General features: G+C 38.7%; 1 protein-coding gene across 1 annotated transcript in view; it reads left to right on the top strand.

Annotated features, from left to right (window-relative positions):
- Nucleotides 1–16,248: 16,248 nt before the first annotated feature.
- LOC138709304 (gustatory and odorant receptor 24-like) overlaps nt 16,249–17,903 on the top strand; it is a 41,026-nt gene continuing 39,371 nt past the window's right edge. Inside the window, exon 1 of the mRNA XM_069839983.1 lies at nt 16,249–16,470. Within this exon, the coding sequence (XP_069696084.1) occupies nt 16,254–16,470 (217 nt within the window). The 5' untranslated portion in view covers nt 16,249–16,253. The remainder of the gene's footprint in view (nt 16,471–17,903) is intronic.

The following is a 17,903-nucleotide window of genomic DNA, read 5'->3' as shown; positions in this document are numbered from 1 at the left end:
TAATAACTGTTTATTTACGAATGGCCCTATGTCCTGGAGAAAAGACCTTTCATAATTAAACTTCGATTGTAATGGTTCGTGAACGGAATTTGGAAGTATGTAAGAAAACAATCATGAGTCTGTTAGCTGTTGGTGAGAAGAAGATGTGGTTACAAAAACTCATTTTATTGGATAAATCCCCAAAGGACAACAGAGGCAAACAACAGAACCAGAAGACTATTTCAGTCACTACAGTGAAGCAAGTAAAAGTTCACATTGCAAGTTTTCCCTCGAAAACAAGTCATTAATCTTCCAAGGAAGTACACTACAGCGTTTTGACTACAGGTTTGGTAGACCGCAGCTAGATACATGCTGTGAATGAGAGGAACTTCAGGTCCGTGTTGAAAGTCCTACTCTTAAAGAAACTGCTAAGAGAGTGGCAGAAGGTCAACTAATTGTTCACAAAAGGAAGAGCAATAAATTTTATGCATCACTGAAGCAAAAGAAGGAATACTGCAAAAATAAAGACAATGTTTTATGTTTAACTGTTGATTAAATGCAGAATATATATCGGCCCCATATTCCAATCCAGCAGGTGTTTTACTTAGGGCCGCTGACACTGAATGTATTTTCTATTCACAATGTTAAGTCTGGTGAGGCCTGCCTTTTGTATATCCTGAAGATATTGCAAGGAAAAGAGTAGTGATGTGTGCTCTTTCTTGCTCACATATGTGAGAGAAGAGGTGTCGAGCAATATCGATGAGCTGTATATTTACAGTGATAACGCAGCAAAGCAGAACAAAAATCATTCCATGATTTGCTTCTTGATGACACTTGTGGATACGGGTCGCTTTTCAAGAGTTGTGTACAAACTATCAATACGTGGACATTCATACCTGCCAAATAACTGGGATTTTAGTACGGTGAAGAGCAGCCTAAACAAAGTGGATAGACATTATACAGGCAGAGATGTGATAGAAATTATTGCAAGTGCAAGCCACAAAGTTGGTGACCTGAAATCGCTTTTGCCCGACTTTCTCAAATACATTCACATCTTCATAGCCAAAAAAGCAAAGAGGCAAGTGCAAGCAACATAGAAGGGAAAGGGTAAAGAAATAAGGAAACACAGTCCTACATCGCATGTTTACTGCTCATTTTTGTATTAAATGTTTCATTGGAGGATGGAAAAAAGTGTTTATTTAAGAAAGGCCCTTTGTCCAGCCTTTTCAAAAAGCTGTATACTTGACAATTTTGATGATAGTAACTGAAAATTTCCTTAACATGTTCCCTTTATTTTATAGTATAACATATCATATTTTGAGATTTTTTAAATATTTAGTATTTTCAATAAACAGTTTTTTTTAAATTTCTCACAAAAATATGTTTTTGGACAACGGGCCTTTCATAAATAAATGATTCAATTATATATAAGAATTTTAGGTGTGTACTATTGGTCAGAAAGGTGCAAAAAAGGTACTTTAATTTAGTTGAAAAAGGTGCAAATTTCAAATGTAAATATTCATAACAAACGGTAGGCCTACGAAAACACATTACATACAAGGTAATTCATGCATTAAAAATTCTGTCTAAAATGTCCCAGGGCACAATGTTATTAAAATCATTTGTCCAGAAAACTGTTAAAACAGATAACAGTCAATTCCCCCCCCCCCCCCCCCCCCAGTGAGGCTACTCCTCTGGTCACTACTCGTATGTAGAAAAAAGGAACATTTGGTTTTTATTGTTAAATTTTTTTAGAAATAAAATACGGTAAAGAAGCTAAAAAAAAGGGGGAAAAATGCAAAAAGATGCTGACATTGAGACAAGGTGCAACCAAAACGCAGTTAGGAGTGTTTTTTTCGTCCATGTTGAATCTTTCGTACACTACTTAGTAGGCTCTGAGGATGGTGTCGAATAGCACCGAAACAGCTGTAAGCCGGACATGCTTACATAATTAACACAAGTAAGATTGTCATTTAATCAATTATTTATGTTTATTTCGTGTTTTCTTTGCAAGACAAGTCAAGGCATTTTAGTAGAAAAAGTTAATAAAATAAAGTGCAGCATCTAAAATTCCTAGCTCTAGTAATAATCTACTGATAAGGACATACTCCTCCTAATGATTTATTTGTTTGTTCTTATGGAGAGAGTATAATTTGGCGCGACTATTGTTTTTTTCATCAGTGCTATAGAGCATTCCACACGTTAAGAAAGAAACATTGGCTTTATGGCCCTTGCCTAGTACATTGTAGAAGCTATGTGGTAGATAGGCGTTTCTATGACAATTGATTATTTGATGGAATAGCCCCATATGCTCAATGCTTTTTCCTTAACGTGGAATCCTCTATATTTTACACGAATGTCTGTATTATGTCAACAGAAAACATACGGTACCATGATTATGATATTTTGAAAATCTGATGTGCGTTTGATAGTTTTAAGTTGTACCATCAAAATTTCAAGAAGTAGTCCAATTCTATTAGTTGGAAATATTGTCGAAATTTAGTTCCACCACATATTTTACTAATTTCAAAATATGTTATGTTACGACTTTGTGCCAACTGCGTAGTTATCTCGTGTCGGTGAAATTGGTGATACTAGGGAGGTGGCATTTTGGCGAGATATGTCAGAGAATTTATTTACGAGATTTTCGTAGCCCTAATACTTGCCATAGAATTGGGAAATATCTATAAAAAACAAAAGCCGGCCAAGTAATCAGTCCAAACGTAATTTGAACCCACAATCGAGCACAGGCTCAGAGCACGAGTCCCGTTCCCTGAAGTCTACATCACGCCGGTAGTCTGTTTTACAATTAAACAAGTTGTTTTTATCATTCTTATTATGCACGAACACACTGATCCGTTTGAGAAGGCATACAATGGCTATAAAATTATATGAAATACAAAAGTTACTTCAGTTTCAATAGGATGTTAAAAACACAGAAGTTTTGTATAATTCTTTTTACGAAAAAAAAAATCATGTTATAATTTAGTAACGACTTAATAAACAGAATGCCCTTTACTGCAAGACAAAGGATTAAATGCGTGTAGTGTTTCATAGAATTTGAAAATATAACGTCAGTTGAACGTCGTTTTTGCCGTGAGTATGATGTTCGAAGAGCTCCGAATTACAAGTTGATAGCGTTATATGTGTAGAGCGTTCTAGCGATAAGTACCGGTTCATTCGTTGTCCGCTAGGGGACGGCGGTTGTTGAGCAACTGCCGGGCGGCCAGCTCCCTCAGCGTTCAGTACCTCACGTAACGTTTCAATGATCAGTCAGTCTGAGGTTGAAATACATGAAAAGGAGTCGTGTCGTGTCGTGTCGTGTCGCTCATTTAGTTACTACGTAGAGATTGCGTAATGGTGAGATATTCTGTGCTTGAACGTACATACGTTATGAAAACTTATTATACGAAAAAAATCGTGTGGCAAAACAACTGAAAGAAGATAACATTCGTGACGCAATTAGACAAATCAGTGGAGTGGAGATCATGAATGTGAATGATGTTTTTTTTTACGGGGATGTGAACTCTGTATAGCGCAAAATGGTCAACACTTCCAGCAGCTGCTGTCATGAGGATGAGCACAAAATTCTGTAATTAATATGACCTATAATAATTAATGTTAAGTGCAACATATGGTTAGTAAGTTTGGATGTAAGTTTTAACTCGATGAAGCGCCTTGAGTTTAAGGGCTCTGTTGCCGGCGGTCGCTCAGGCATCATGCCGCCCAGCAGCCGCAGAATAAACCGGTACTTATCGCTGGAACGCTCTGTGTTATCGCGCGTTTAAAGAAAGTGGGCCTGTTAGCATGCCACTCATTGGTGCACGTAGGCGTGTTCTCCAAACCGAAGCTGTTGTTAGCGCTGCACTGATAGCAAATCCCAAGAAGAGTCTTAAACGACAGTCCGCAGGCATGACGTGTTAACGTGATCTAAAACTCTATTCCTACCGCATGAAACGTGTTATTGACACGATGCGCAGAAATGGATCACATTCGCTCTTCATACCACAGCTGCGACAGAAAATCCACATGGACACTGTGTTCCAGCGGGATGGCGCCCCACCATCTTATTGAGCAAAATATTTTCGTGGTTTTCTGAATAAAATTTTACATGAACTGGTACAGTTGTGGTGGACCAATTGCGTGACCTCCAAATTCTCAACTTTTGAATACATACATACATACATACATACATACATACATACATACATACATACATACATACATACATACATACATACATACATACATACATACATACAGAGTGTTTCCGGGCTAGTGTTACAAACTTTTAGGGATGATGGGGAAGGGCATATGTATCAATTTGAGATAAGGAACCCTGGTCCGGAAATGACTGAGTCGAAAGTTATAAGCAAAAATAGTTGTGTGAAAATTGAAATGTAATTTGGCACTACGTGCCCTCCTTCCCTTAACCTTTGGAACAGTCTTGGAAAGATGGTATGGGTGGGATGTCTCCTACGTGGGTACTTGCACGGAAACAATCTGTGAGCTTGTCTACTGTTCCTATTGGCTCATCCGTATTTGAAAAATCAGGTCTGCATATTCCGCTCTCGTGTACTCGTCCATTTCACTAGGACTGATCGACTGGACACTGCAACTTGTACACATACACTGCTGTCTGCAGATGTGCATATCAGGACCGATCATGTCCGTTACACATTACGCCATCTGCATTGCTTTAGTGTAGTTTCCTGACCCCATCCCTCAGACAGCGCACTGAACGGAATACTGTAAGTAGACAACGTAAACAACGTCAGATGAATACAGTATGTGTAAGATGTACAGATAAATACTCATAAATAAGGTGTACAGAGGAATCAAATTATTTCATTTCCACACAAATATTTTTGCTTGTAACTTCCGACTCAGTCATTTCGGGACCAGGGTTCCTTATCTCAAATTGGCACATGTGCATTTCCCCGTCATCCCTGAAAGTTCGTAACACTAGCCCGGAAGCACCCTGTATATATATCGTGAGATGTAAGATCACACCTGGGAGGGATTAACCTTACGATATGAATTGTGTTGCATATACATCGGTGGGCTTGTTGAGTTTAATGTGGTCAAAACTTTCATCCTTCAGGAATTAATTTATAGATAGCTAAAAAATAAATAGTAACCGTTGTCATGTTACAGCGTTTTTATTTGATATCTTCCCAAACAATCACCCGGTATTATGAACAGTATTATCTTGTACATCCTTGCAGTCTCTTCATGTCCTGACCGTCAGGTCGCGAACCTGTGAAGCAAGCGGTCCGAGTTGGAGGCCCAGTCAGGGCTAGGATTCAACAGTGACATTTGTGGGGCGGACAAGGTTGCAATTGGAGTTCTTTTTCTCAGAGTTCTCTTGTTTCCCTATGGTAGGCATAAGCTTCATTCTGGCCGATTTCCATTTCATTAACATAGTTATAATTTCTTTAAAATGTGTCTCAGTCAAACATACAGCAGAATCCGTATAGGTCAGATTCTGTCAGATGCTTTTCCAATTCACTTCGGGCTCAAGTAAGGAGATGCACTATCACCTTTATTTTTTAACTTTGCTCTAGAATATGCCATTAGGAAAGTCCAGGAAAACTAAAAGGTTTTGGAATTGAACGGTTTACATCAGCTGCTTGTTTATGGGAATGATGTGAATATGTTAGGAGAAAATCCACAAACTATTAGGGAAAAGATAGGAATTTTACTTGAATTAAGTAACGAGATAGGTTTGGAAGAAAATTCAGAAAAGACAAAGTATATGATTATATCTCGTGACCAGAACATGGTAGGAAATGGAAATATAAAAATTGGAAATTTATCCTTTGAAGATGTGGCTTGGAGCAACAGTAACAAATATAAATGACACTCGAGAGGAAATTAAACGGAGAATAAATATGGGAAATGCCTGCTATTATTCGGTTGAGAAGCTTTAGTCATGCAGTCTGCTTTAAAAGAAAACTGAAAGTTGGAATTTACAAAACAGTTATATTACCAGTTGTTCTGTATGCTTGTGAAACTCTCATTTTGAGAAACGAACAGAGGTTAAGGCGTTCGAGAATAAGGTGCTTAGGAAAATATTTGGGGCTAAGAAGGATGAAGTTACACGAGAATGGAGAAAGTTACACAACGCAGAACTGCACGCATTGTATTCTTCACCTAACATAATTAGAAACATTAAATCCAGACGTTTGAGATGGGCAGGCATGTAGCACGTATGAGTGAATCCAGAAATGCATTTAAAGTGTTAGTTGGGAAATCAGAGAAGAAAATACCTCTTGGGGAGGCCGAGACTCAGATGGGAGAATAATATCAAAGTGGATTTGAGGGAGGTGAAATGATCTTGCTCAGGATAGGGACCGATGGCGGGCTTATGTGAGGGTGGAAATGAACCTCCGGGTTTTATAAAATCCATTTGTAAGTAAGTCATCATTTCTCGGATTAGTGGATGGCGACGTGCAGAATGAACAGGTCTGGGGATATTGGGGATGCCTGTATGCAATCTGGATACGCAGTGACTCTTAGCACAGTCAACTTGTATGAGCGAGAATATGAGTTACCTTAATACGTAGTTTACAATGATATACGAGTACGTAGCGCCAGGAGTGCATTCTCCCCCTTCACGATGATGAATGTTGATTATCTTGTACAATAAAATTATTAACTCAACCTAGGCTCCGGGGATATACAAGGGAATTAAATCAACGCGAATGATCTGACACTAAACCCGAAACATTCTGTATGCGTGCTTCTGAAAATAATGCACATGGAAGGTGTCTGCTTAACGGAAGCAATTTGTCAATTTTCTCGTATGCAACTTTGCGTGTTTCTCATCGAGGTAATATGTTGACCTAGATCCTCTAAGAGATAGATTGTGGTCTTCATGGTCGATGTACTTGCAGTCGTCTGTATGGAAACTGCACCACAGCGAAACCGTTTTGTCCCGTTGCATGACAATTTGACATAATGGTGGAAATATAAATGGATCAAAAAGAAGAAATAGAAGCAGATAAAAAACTGCCAGTTGTTTTAATAAATCAAGTTATGCACCCATTCTTTCGAGCTTTTCACATCGAACTTTTCATTTCTACTTGTGTGAAGGTTGATAAATCTCACTGTGGTGGACACACTTGAACAGTTACTTACTTTCAATTACTGACTGCTATATTTATACTTAACTTGGAATATTCTGCTGTCGGAGCCAATTACAATTCGATATTCATGTATAATTACCCATTTCCACGAACATTTCGTCCCTATGAAACTAACAGTTTAAGTCTCCGAAGGAACACAACCAATGTAACAGGTACGTTAAAAAATTTGTTGCGGTGCGGCTTGTTTAATTGTAAGTTACATATTTGTTAGTAGATAAGTCAGTGACGTCAAAGAAAGCGCATTTTTCTGACCTTGACGTCGTGCGCGGGCATCAAGCGCTAGGTATGGAAGGAGAAAGGATTACGTATATGAAAAAGCAGCCTGGTGGATTAAAAAGACAGTGGTGTATAAACTTCAAACGGAACGTGAAATTTTATGTAGTTATTTTTATATGGCTTCTTTCTGTTTGATATCATCTATATTGTCTGTAAAACAAAAGTATTAACACCAATTTCTTAATATTTTACTTGTGTTTTAAACGTAAATAACATAATAAAGAGTTAAGAAGCAATATTCACATCAATTCCATAGTAGTATAACTATACTGTACTATCTCTCCCGAAGAAAGAGATTGAGTATGACATGATAAGTTGGAACTGATATTGATGGTATCTTTAGCATTGTAAAAGTAATCAATAAACTAATCAAAACAATATTATATGTAGAACAAAGCAAAGTTACCTAGGTATATGTTTGAACTGCAACTAATATTACATAACAAAACTCTTATCGCAGTATGCTTTTAAGGTGATGTTGGTGCGCAACTTTCTATCATCAGAATATTAAATTATTTTCTCGAAATCTGCTGAAGCTACGGAGCTGACTTTTTTACAACACATGGGCATATATCTTTTCTTTATGATGTAACAGTAGTTGCTTTGTTAATTTATTTCCTTACGAACATTTTCCATGCGAATATTTTAAAAATTTTCACTACACTATCTTCAATAATACGCATTTACGATATATTAGATTTACAAAAACATTGTTTCAGTACCTGTAAGGCTACTAAATAAACGTATCTGAAAATTTCATTTTTCTGTAAAAAAAAAAAGTGAGAATATATTCCTTTTGAATAAAAAAGCGAACTTGTGAATAATGAGCATTGCAATTAAAACTTACATTCTTATAGTGTACTTATAGTTCTCAGACAAATCTAAAAATTAACATGAATACAGTTTTAATAAGTTCTTTCCATTATCCATAGAATGAGTGCTGGCCACCCCTGTATACAGCTCGACCAAGCGGCATATAGTACCTCTTTCATCTGTCTCTTTCCTTTCCGCTGTAAAGCGCTCAGGTTCTCATGAGCTCTAATGCGCGCGCTTGCTCCTATGGGCATCAATTGACATGACTGAGATAGATTGACTCTCAGATTTACTGTGAAAGTAAATACGCATGGTGAACAGGCATGGCCAGTAGTTAATAGTTACTACGCATGTTGAAAGATACAAAGTTGCAGTGTCAAGCCAGGCCAAGATCTTTGGATCCTGAAGTAATTTCTATTGGTTATTGATTACTGCCGGACTGGGTGAGATAATTTGTAAGCGCTGCAGGCCAAGTAGACTTTTGTGCATCCGTTGGAATGAATTTCGTTCCGCTGGCGCCAGCGTTTTTGGTGTGTGTCCTAGAGTATAGTGTCCAGTTTGTGAGCATCTTGCTAGTGCAGCTGAGAATGGTACCACTTCCTATACACATCACATCAGCCATTTGTCAAACACAGTTGTCAAACTGACTGCTGCAAAGGTAAAACACTCGTACTTAACGTTCCCATTACTTATTTAATACGCCAAAAACGGTGACATACATAGTGTTCTACCAAATGGCAGGTCCTCAGGTCTTTCACTGCAAACCCAGCATTCTCAAATCTTTCCTATTTTCTCCATTCCTCTTACACTCCGCATATGATTCATATCGCCTATCTTAATGTCGTCTATCAAATGATATCTACTTCTGCCCCAACTCTTCTCACGTTCACTATTCCTTCCAGTGCATCCTTCAGTAGGCAGTTTCTTCTCAGCCAGTGACCCAACAAATTCCTTGTTCTCTTCCTGATCAGTTTCAGCATTATTAATCTTCTCCCACTCTTTCCACTTCTTATTGTGTCTGTCCACTTCACACGTTCAATTCTTCTCTATATCCACATTTCAAATGCTTCTAGTCGCTTCTCTTATGCTCTCGTTAAGTCGGTACCACCATCCGCCACACCACGTATTTCCTCCAGCCAACAAGTCCGAATACCATATCTGTGATGTTGATCTGCCGTACCTCAGGATAATCTGAGTCATTTAAGTCGCTAGGGTGAGATCCGAAGCTGCGGTTCCTTTCTGCAGATTTATAAGTTGCCTAGAATTCACAACCACGGCCATCTAAAATCTTTGGACAAACCACGAGAAACACTCGCTACGGCTATCGGACGATCCTATACCGAACAAACACAAGTAAATGCTCTTGTTTTTTGAAAAGAAGATGATAATGAAATGGAAATTGTGGAGAGTATTGATGGAATGAAGAGGCGAACCTCGAACGAGGAACCTCCGTCTCGCATTGTTTACCACAAATACAATTCCGCCATCTCCAGGATTTGAAATCGAATCCGTACTCTATTAACTGAGCTGTCATGACTGCTTGCTGTCTTTAAGTCGTTACTCTTAGCATGGCTTTCCGCGAAACCAAAGTGAAGCTGTGAGTTCTGTTTCGTATGCTTACAGAAATTAAATAGACTACACTTTGTCTCAGATTACGAGATCTGCAGGCAAAAATAACGGCTAGTTACTTTTCGGACAGATGTTTCTGCGTATCAATAAATCGCTCTCTCTCTCCAATACTTTTCAATAAGCTTATATTTGAATGAAATATGCAATTGAGAAATGGAAACAAGAAGTCACTGGAATTAAAATAAACCGAAATCATGATATAAAAGCTATATTATTTTCAGACAATCAAGTACAGTAGTTATACCAAACAATAAAAACAGTACTTACTTACTGGATTTTAAGGAACCCGGAGGTTCATTGCCGCCCTCACATAAGCCCGCCACCTGTCCCTATCCTGAGCTAGATTAATCCATTCTCTATCATCATATCCCACCTCCCTCAAATCCATTTTAATATTATCTTTCCATCTACGTCTCGGCCTTCCTAAAGGTCTTTTTCATTCCGGCCTCCAAACTAACACTCTATATGCATTTCTGGATTTGCCCATACGTGCTACATGCCCTGCCCATCTCAAACGTCTGGATTTAATGTTCCTAATTATGTCAAGTGAAGAATACAATGCGTGCAGTTCTGTGTCGTGCAACTTTCTCCATTCTCCTGTAACTTCATCCCTCTTAGCCCCAAATATTTTCCTAAGCACCTCATTCTCAAACACCCTTAACCTATGTTCCTCTCTCAAAGTGAGAGTCCAAGTTTCACTACCATAAAGAACAACCGGTAATATAACTGTTTTATAAATTCTAACTTTAAGATTTTTCGACAGCAGACTGGATGATAAAAGTTTCTCAACCGAATAATAACAGGCATTTCCCATATTTATTCTGTGTTTAGTTTCCTCCCGAGTATCATTTATATTTGTTACTGTTGCTCCAAGATATTTGAACTTCTCCACCTCTTCAAAAAATAAATTTCCAATTTTTATATTTCCATTTCGTACAATATTCTCGTCACGAGACATAATCATATACTGCAATAAAAACAGTTTGCAATAAATTAGCACCATAAAAACTGAATAATCTAATAAAAGATTATGGAATGAAAATTTCAACCGAGTGATAAAAAACTCCGACTTTTAAGAAACACGATCAAATCATGAGTAAAAGAGTAATAAATAATAACATTATTGAACAAACCAGCTCATTTACGTATTTATTTAGGAGGCTTACTATTGTATGAAGATGAAAAATACTTATACAGAGTGTTTCCGAGATGGTGTTACAAACTTTCAGGAATGATGGGGAAGGGCACATGTATCAATTTGAGATAAGGAACCCTGCTCCGGAAATGACTGAGTCGATAGTTATAAGCAAAAATAGTTGTGTGGAAATGGAATTGAATTTGGCACCACTTGCCCTCCTTCCCTTAACTTTTGGAACAGTCGTGGAAAGATGATAAGGGCCGGATGTCTCCTACGTGAGTACTTGTTCCGATACAATCTATGAGCTTGTCTACTGTTCCCATTGGCTCATCCGTATTCGAAAATCAGGTCTGCGTATTCCGCTCTCGTGTACTCCTCCATTTCACTAGGACTGATCGACTGGACACTGCAACTTGTACACATACACTGCTGTCTACAGACATGCGTATCAGGACCGACCATGCCCGTTACACATTACGCTATCTGCATTGCTTTAGTGTAGTTTCCTGTCTCCATCCCCCAGACAGCGCACTGAACGGAATACTGTAGGCTAAGTAGACAGCGTAAATAACGTGAGATGAAAACAGTATATGTAAGATGTACAGATAAATACACATAAATAAGGTGTACAGAGGAATAAAATTATTTCATTTCCACAGAACTACACTCATGGCAAAAAAAAAAAAAAAAAAAAAAAAAACCCGGACACTTTAATATTTGCTGGTATTTTGCAAAACATTATCTTCTCATACAATATTATGGTAGCCATCTGTTATGGAGACGTGTATACATTGTTGATTGTTTTTGTTTGATAAACAAGCCATTACAACCAAATATTCCAATTTTGCTTTCGGAGTCTCAGCTATAACAATTTTGTCTCAACCATTTTGTGCTTCATTATCGTTATCATTCGTTATTTCTTTATCTTTTACATTTTCTGAGTTTAAGTGGGGTTGTAACATTTGTCTTAAAACAAGATGCGACCTGAAGATGTGGCTCGAGCTATAGCCCTTTACGATGATGGACGCAGTGTACGTTACATTGCAAATGTTATGAATGTGGCTAGAAGCACAACCCATGATACCATAAAACGGTATAGAGAGATCCTAGAATATACCAGAAGACCAGGTTCGGGTCGTCCAAGAGCTACAAATCCAAATGAAGACAGGTAATATATGGTATTGAGAGTTCTTAGGGAGCGCAACCTGCCAGCTACTAGTGTAGCCCAGCAATTTGTTAACATGCATGGACGCCCAATTTCCGCCAAAACAGTTAGAAGGAGGTTGAAAGCAAGTGTACTGATATCAAGTAGACCTGCAACTGGTCCCAGACTTCTTAGGATGCATCGATTTGAACGACTGCGTTTTGAAAATGATCACAGGGATTGGAGAAATGGACAGTGGAGCTGTGTTCTGTTCACCGATGAGTCCCGTTTCAATCTGTGCTCACCTGATGGACGTGAAAGAGTCTGGAGGAGGGGAGAACGATTTTCACAGTGATGCATTTCCGAAAATGTGCCGTATGGAGGTGGTGGAGTGATGGTTTGGGCAGGAGTGTGTACGGAGTTGGTTTTTGTTGAAAATGGAAGACTAACAGCTGATAGGTATATAAATGAATGTTTGGCTGATCATGTTGTGCCATTTGGCCAATTTGTAGGCGATAATTTTGTTTTAATGCATGATAATGCAAGGCCGCATATTGCCCATGCGGTCGGAGATTATCTCCAAGAAGTGGGAATCCATGTTCTTCCATGGCCAGCAAGGAGTCCAGACATGAACCCAATTGAACATGCGAGGGACATGCTGAGGCGGCGTGTTAAGAATAGTCGACCGAGACCAGAATCGTTACAAGAGTTGAGGCGAGCACTTGGCGAAGAATGGGAACTTATTCCTCAAGAAGACATTGCTAACCAAATTGAGAGCATGCCAAGACGTATGGATGCAGTTATTCAAGCCAGAGGGGGTAATACCCGTTACTAAAAAGTGTTTTTAATGTTTAAGGTACCATAAAATGAAAAAAACAGTTAGACTAAACGATGCCATAGTTATACGCCCTTTGTAATTTTTTGTAAATTTTCTCATCAGAGATTTTTTTTTCAAATGCTGTCGTATAAGGTGCTAAATGAAACATTATTTTGTTTAAATGGGTTTTGTTTCATTTTGAAATAATTGTCAACAAAATACAAGCAAATATAGAAGTGTCCGGTTTTTTTGTCCCTGAGTGTATTTTTGCTTGTAACTTTCGACTCGGTCATTTCCGGACCAGGATCCCTTATCTCAAATTGATACATGTGCCCTTCGCCATCATCCCTGAAAGTTTGTAACATCACCTCGGAAACACCCTGTATAGGTAACAAAATTCAATACTTTTAAGAATAACATGAATTATTAATACTAAAGCCCGGTCCAGCTTACTTGACGTTTCACTTGCACACTCTTTTAGTTGCAAGTACGAAGGAGCGTGTGAACCGTAGAACTGAGCGATTTTTAGAGTGAACGAAGACTGGAAACTCAGTTGGAAACATTCAGTTCTGAAAATCGCTTAGTTTTACGGTGCACACGTCCCTTCTTACTTATAGTTTTTTGCATGTGCAAGTAAAATGTGAAGTAAACTGTTGCATCTGGACCAGGCTTTAACCAACAAAAATTTCAAAGGATTTTCGAATAAAAATGTATATCACTTTCAGTCTTCTAATATTATTGTAAACTGTGTTAGCGAAGCATGAACAAAATCAAAGGATAAATCAAGAATTAGAGCATCTGAAATGCAATTTACAAGAAAAACTGTACAATATACTTGGTCACATTGTAAGGGAAATGAAGATATTGTAAATTAATTAAAAGTCACCCCAGTTTTAGGTCAAATTTAGGAATATAAAAATGATTGGTCTGCACGAGAATGTCTCCCAAGAATAATGAAATATTCGTTTTATAACCTAGTGAAATAAGACGACAGAGAAGACCTCCAAAATGGCTATTAGTCATTTGAGACCGGAAAAAATTAGCCAGTGGTCCAAATCCATGTATAATGTTGATTAATCGATTAAGACTGGATTTTTCTGCAAGAAATTTTGTGAGATCCAAAGGTTTGTAACGACCAAACCACGAAACAGATTTTCAAAGATAAGAGCGGGCACAGAAGTCCAATACAGCAGGCTGAAATGTATTCGGAGCCTAATAGCTGTCGAGCTCTCGGAATATAAAAGTGGTAGATAACAAATAAAGATGTAGCTATTGCAGGCGTTTTACATTGAATCTACTGCCGCAATGTACAGTACGATTATTTAGTCCTGACAGTCACCGGCAATGTGCGCCTGGGTCAGGCGGGTCCATTTAGTTACGCCAAGGGTTGTTTGAACTAGTTAGTCGCTTACCTTCAGAGCGATCGGATGTCATGTGTGCGGTAGAGCGGTATGTTTAATACAGTTAAGCTGTACTGCATTCCTTTACTGACAGCTCGCCCTTATCTATACTCCGGAGCTCTCCCCGCTACTCCTTTTACTTACGCTCTTTCGCGTCGTCGAACTGTCAGGATTAAATAATCGGTCTGTATAGCTCGCACAAGGAACGATGACCGAAAAACAGTGTTGGCGTTACTGTCTGTTTTGAGACGTGTATGTAGGCACGCCGAGGAAGCGAGAGATGCGGGCCGATGGAAGTACTGCCTCTTCTGAGAAGATGAACAGATGGGGACATCGCCTGTGGAAATGAAAAGCGTCGCAAGAGAAAAATTCGAAGCGAATTAAAAGCTCAACATTATGTTTACGAATAAAATAATGATACTCTGCGAGGGGAACGCTCCATCACTATTTAACAAAATAAACGCACTTGGAACAAGACACGTATTCACATGCAGTGGAACCGAAACTAGAACCGTAATGTAACTATCACAGTGCAAGACTGATTCTATCTATCCTGTCGTCGGTAATCCCTGCTTGCGAGACCTATACATTCATGCAAACATACCATGTAAAAGCTGTTTGTTTCGTATCTCGAGAATGATTCTTATCAATATCCAAAATGTGGAGATGTGCATATAATAATTTTGGTAAGAATTGATTGATGTAAACCTAGTTAATCATAAGACTGACTACGACTTTATTCACTTGATAAAAGACGTTTTATTTCTTGTGATAATAATCTAGGTACTTATTAATATTTCTGTGTATTCTGAGTTTGGTAGGCCTATAAAAATATTGCTTATACAGGTTATATGGGTTTAGTGTTGTGCATTGAAGCATGCGTTCTGTTCGTCGCTGTGTACCAGTTTCTAACCCAACGACCCGTGATTGGATTCACGGCGTGGATAGAAATAAATTATTCTCCGTACCATGGAACTGAAGGTTTGTCCCTTGACTTATGATTGTTCTGTGATTTCTCCGAGGCTGTCGAGTGTTATGCCGATCCCACAGCCAGCTAGGGAGGCCCGCAATGTGAATATGTCCACTGTTAATGAAACGAAATCACCTCTTCCATGCCCCGGTGAGTTGTAAAATGGAAGGGAGTTAAAAACAAGAAAAGGAAAAAGAAAGAAGAAAAGAGAGAAAGAAAAGGAGAAAGAAAGATGTTCCGTGGCTCATTTGACGTCAGCTCATACAGCTCAAAATACCTATATCCGAAATCGATTAGCTACAAGATAATTGCAAGAAAAGGGTGATCCCGCAAGGTAATATTAACAGCTGATTTTTGGTGATGTTCGTCAATTCCCTCCTAACATTTATATCTTTCGAAATACAACTTAAACTCAAGGAGAAACAAACACCCACATCATATATACAAAGGAAAAGTCCCTTGACAGAGACGGGAATCGAAGCCGAAAGCTCCTGGTTAGGAGCCAGCGTCACCGACCACTAGAGTAGTAGTAGACCAAGAGGCTGCCGAGACACCAAAGAGAGTGTAGCAAAAGTAAATTGTACTACTTAAATTATTAATAAAAACCAAAGAAGAACTAAAGGCAATCGTTATAAATACACAACATAAGTTAATAAAAGAAAACCTTCACCAATGAAACTCCAAACAATGCATGAACACAAGAGAAATATCTACTAGTAAAGAGAAACCCAAAAAGTATACAATATTAAAGTCTAATTCGCAGAAGATGTTTGTATTAACATTCCTTACCTAGATTCAAATCCACGTCCGATAGTTTAGTGTACAACTTTACGTAAAATTACAAATTTTGACTTTAACATAAGGCAAATGTTTTATGTAATGACAATGAGGCTAACTTTTATATTAATATGGTATGTTTCAAATGCAGAAAGTGGCATGCCGTCATCACACATCAGCACGCTTTATGGAGATGATATTTCCATCCACTGGTCCAGAGTGGTGCCCCAATCTAAGAATAACCATCCTATCATGAAGGTAGGACATTCTTCTCCCGTCACTGGAAAGCAGAGCAATTCCTTCTACAGCGATATGAGACTTATCATGCTGACGATGAGGACGATTGGAATATTTCCGTATACCGTCAATGAAGCAGGTACTTCGTAATTTTTCATATACATACAAGTATATTTTAACTTTAACACTTAGAGCCAAGTTTGAACTATATTTATGTTTGAGACTGCTTAACCGAGAGTTCGTTTAATTTTATCTAGATCTAGAGCGACCGAAGCTACTACAGTTGTGTGTCTTCTTAGTGAACTGCCTCGCTTTAGTTTTACTGCTCATCATTCATTCCTGTGATGTAAGCATCTCATTAGTTTTTGTCCTATCCAACAAATAATTTTTGGTAGTATTTTGCCTCACTCTCCGACATTTTGTTATTCTCTTGCTAACCTGATATTTTTCAATTTAAATATTTCTGTTATATATTTTACAAAGTCCACACCTGTGGAGTAACGGTTAGCGAGTCTAGCCATGAAACCAGGTGGCCCGGGTTCGATTCCCGGTCGGGGCAAGTTGCCTGGTTGAGGTTTTTTCCGGGGTTTTCCCTCAACCCAAAATGAGCAAATGCTGGGTAACTTTCGGTGTTGGACCCCAGACTCATTTCACCGCATTATCACCTTCATCTCATTCAGACGCTAAATAACCTAAGCTGTTGATAAAGCGTCGTAAAATAATCTATTAAATTAAAAAAAATTACAAAGGGCAGCCTGAAGATATACACGAGGAGAAAGGCCAATATACGTTCCAACCATCCCTTATTATTAAGACAAATACCAACTTCATGATATCAGTGTCACAGGATTGATGTTTGATGCAAGAGGAACAATATTACTCGACCAAGGCGAGTGGAGTCCTGGAACCCGGAGCCGTGGCGCTACTGCTCCTGCGTTCGTAATGAGCTACTGTATCGCGATAGTTCACATTACGCCCGCGGCTCCATTCGCGCCTGTCGAGTAATACTGTCCGTTACTCAGGAGAAGACGAGCGGAAAGAATGTGACCTTCTTGACTATCACTGTTGATTATTACAAACATCGCTCAGATAAGCATCCCAGTAGCCAGGTTATTACTCGTGCAGGAAACATGAGTAACAATGCGTATGCAAATTAAAGCTAAGTTGAACAGAAGGAGACCTAATGTTTCCGCTTACTGCAGTACAGATGTTGCACGTGTTGTCTTACGTTATCTGTTCACATCCCTTCCTTCTCAGTCCGCTATCGTCTTCTCCTGAGTCACCGACAGTACTTATAGTTGTGTCGTTATTTCCGGCGTGATTCCTCCTCTTTACTTACGCCTTAGGAAGTGAAGGTTCTACAAAGTCTAGGCAGGTAGTATCGTTCGCCATTTTTGTTCTTTCGTTGCCGAGCTACCGACAAGAAATCTATTTGCCACACCGTTAAACACCGTCGTAGCTCCTATGATAATAAATCAAACGCATTGTACTTGGGCAAATAATTGAGCGGCAAATAACGTCCTCGTGTGTTTTCTGCGAACGCCAATGAAAGAGCTAAAATGGCGGCCGGTT

Source organism: Periplaneta americana, chromosome 1 (genome assembly GCF_040183065.1).
Source record: "Periplaneta americana isolate PAMFEO1 chromosome 1, P.americana_PAMFEO1_priV1, whole genome shotgun sequence".
Classification (NCBI taxonomy): domain Eukaryota; kingdom Metazoa; phylum Arthropoda; class Insecta; order Blattodea; family Blattidae; genus Periplaneta; species Periplaneta americana.
Note: the sequence above shows the minus strand (reverse complement) of the source record. Positions and strands in the feature narration are given on the sequence as shown.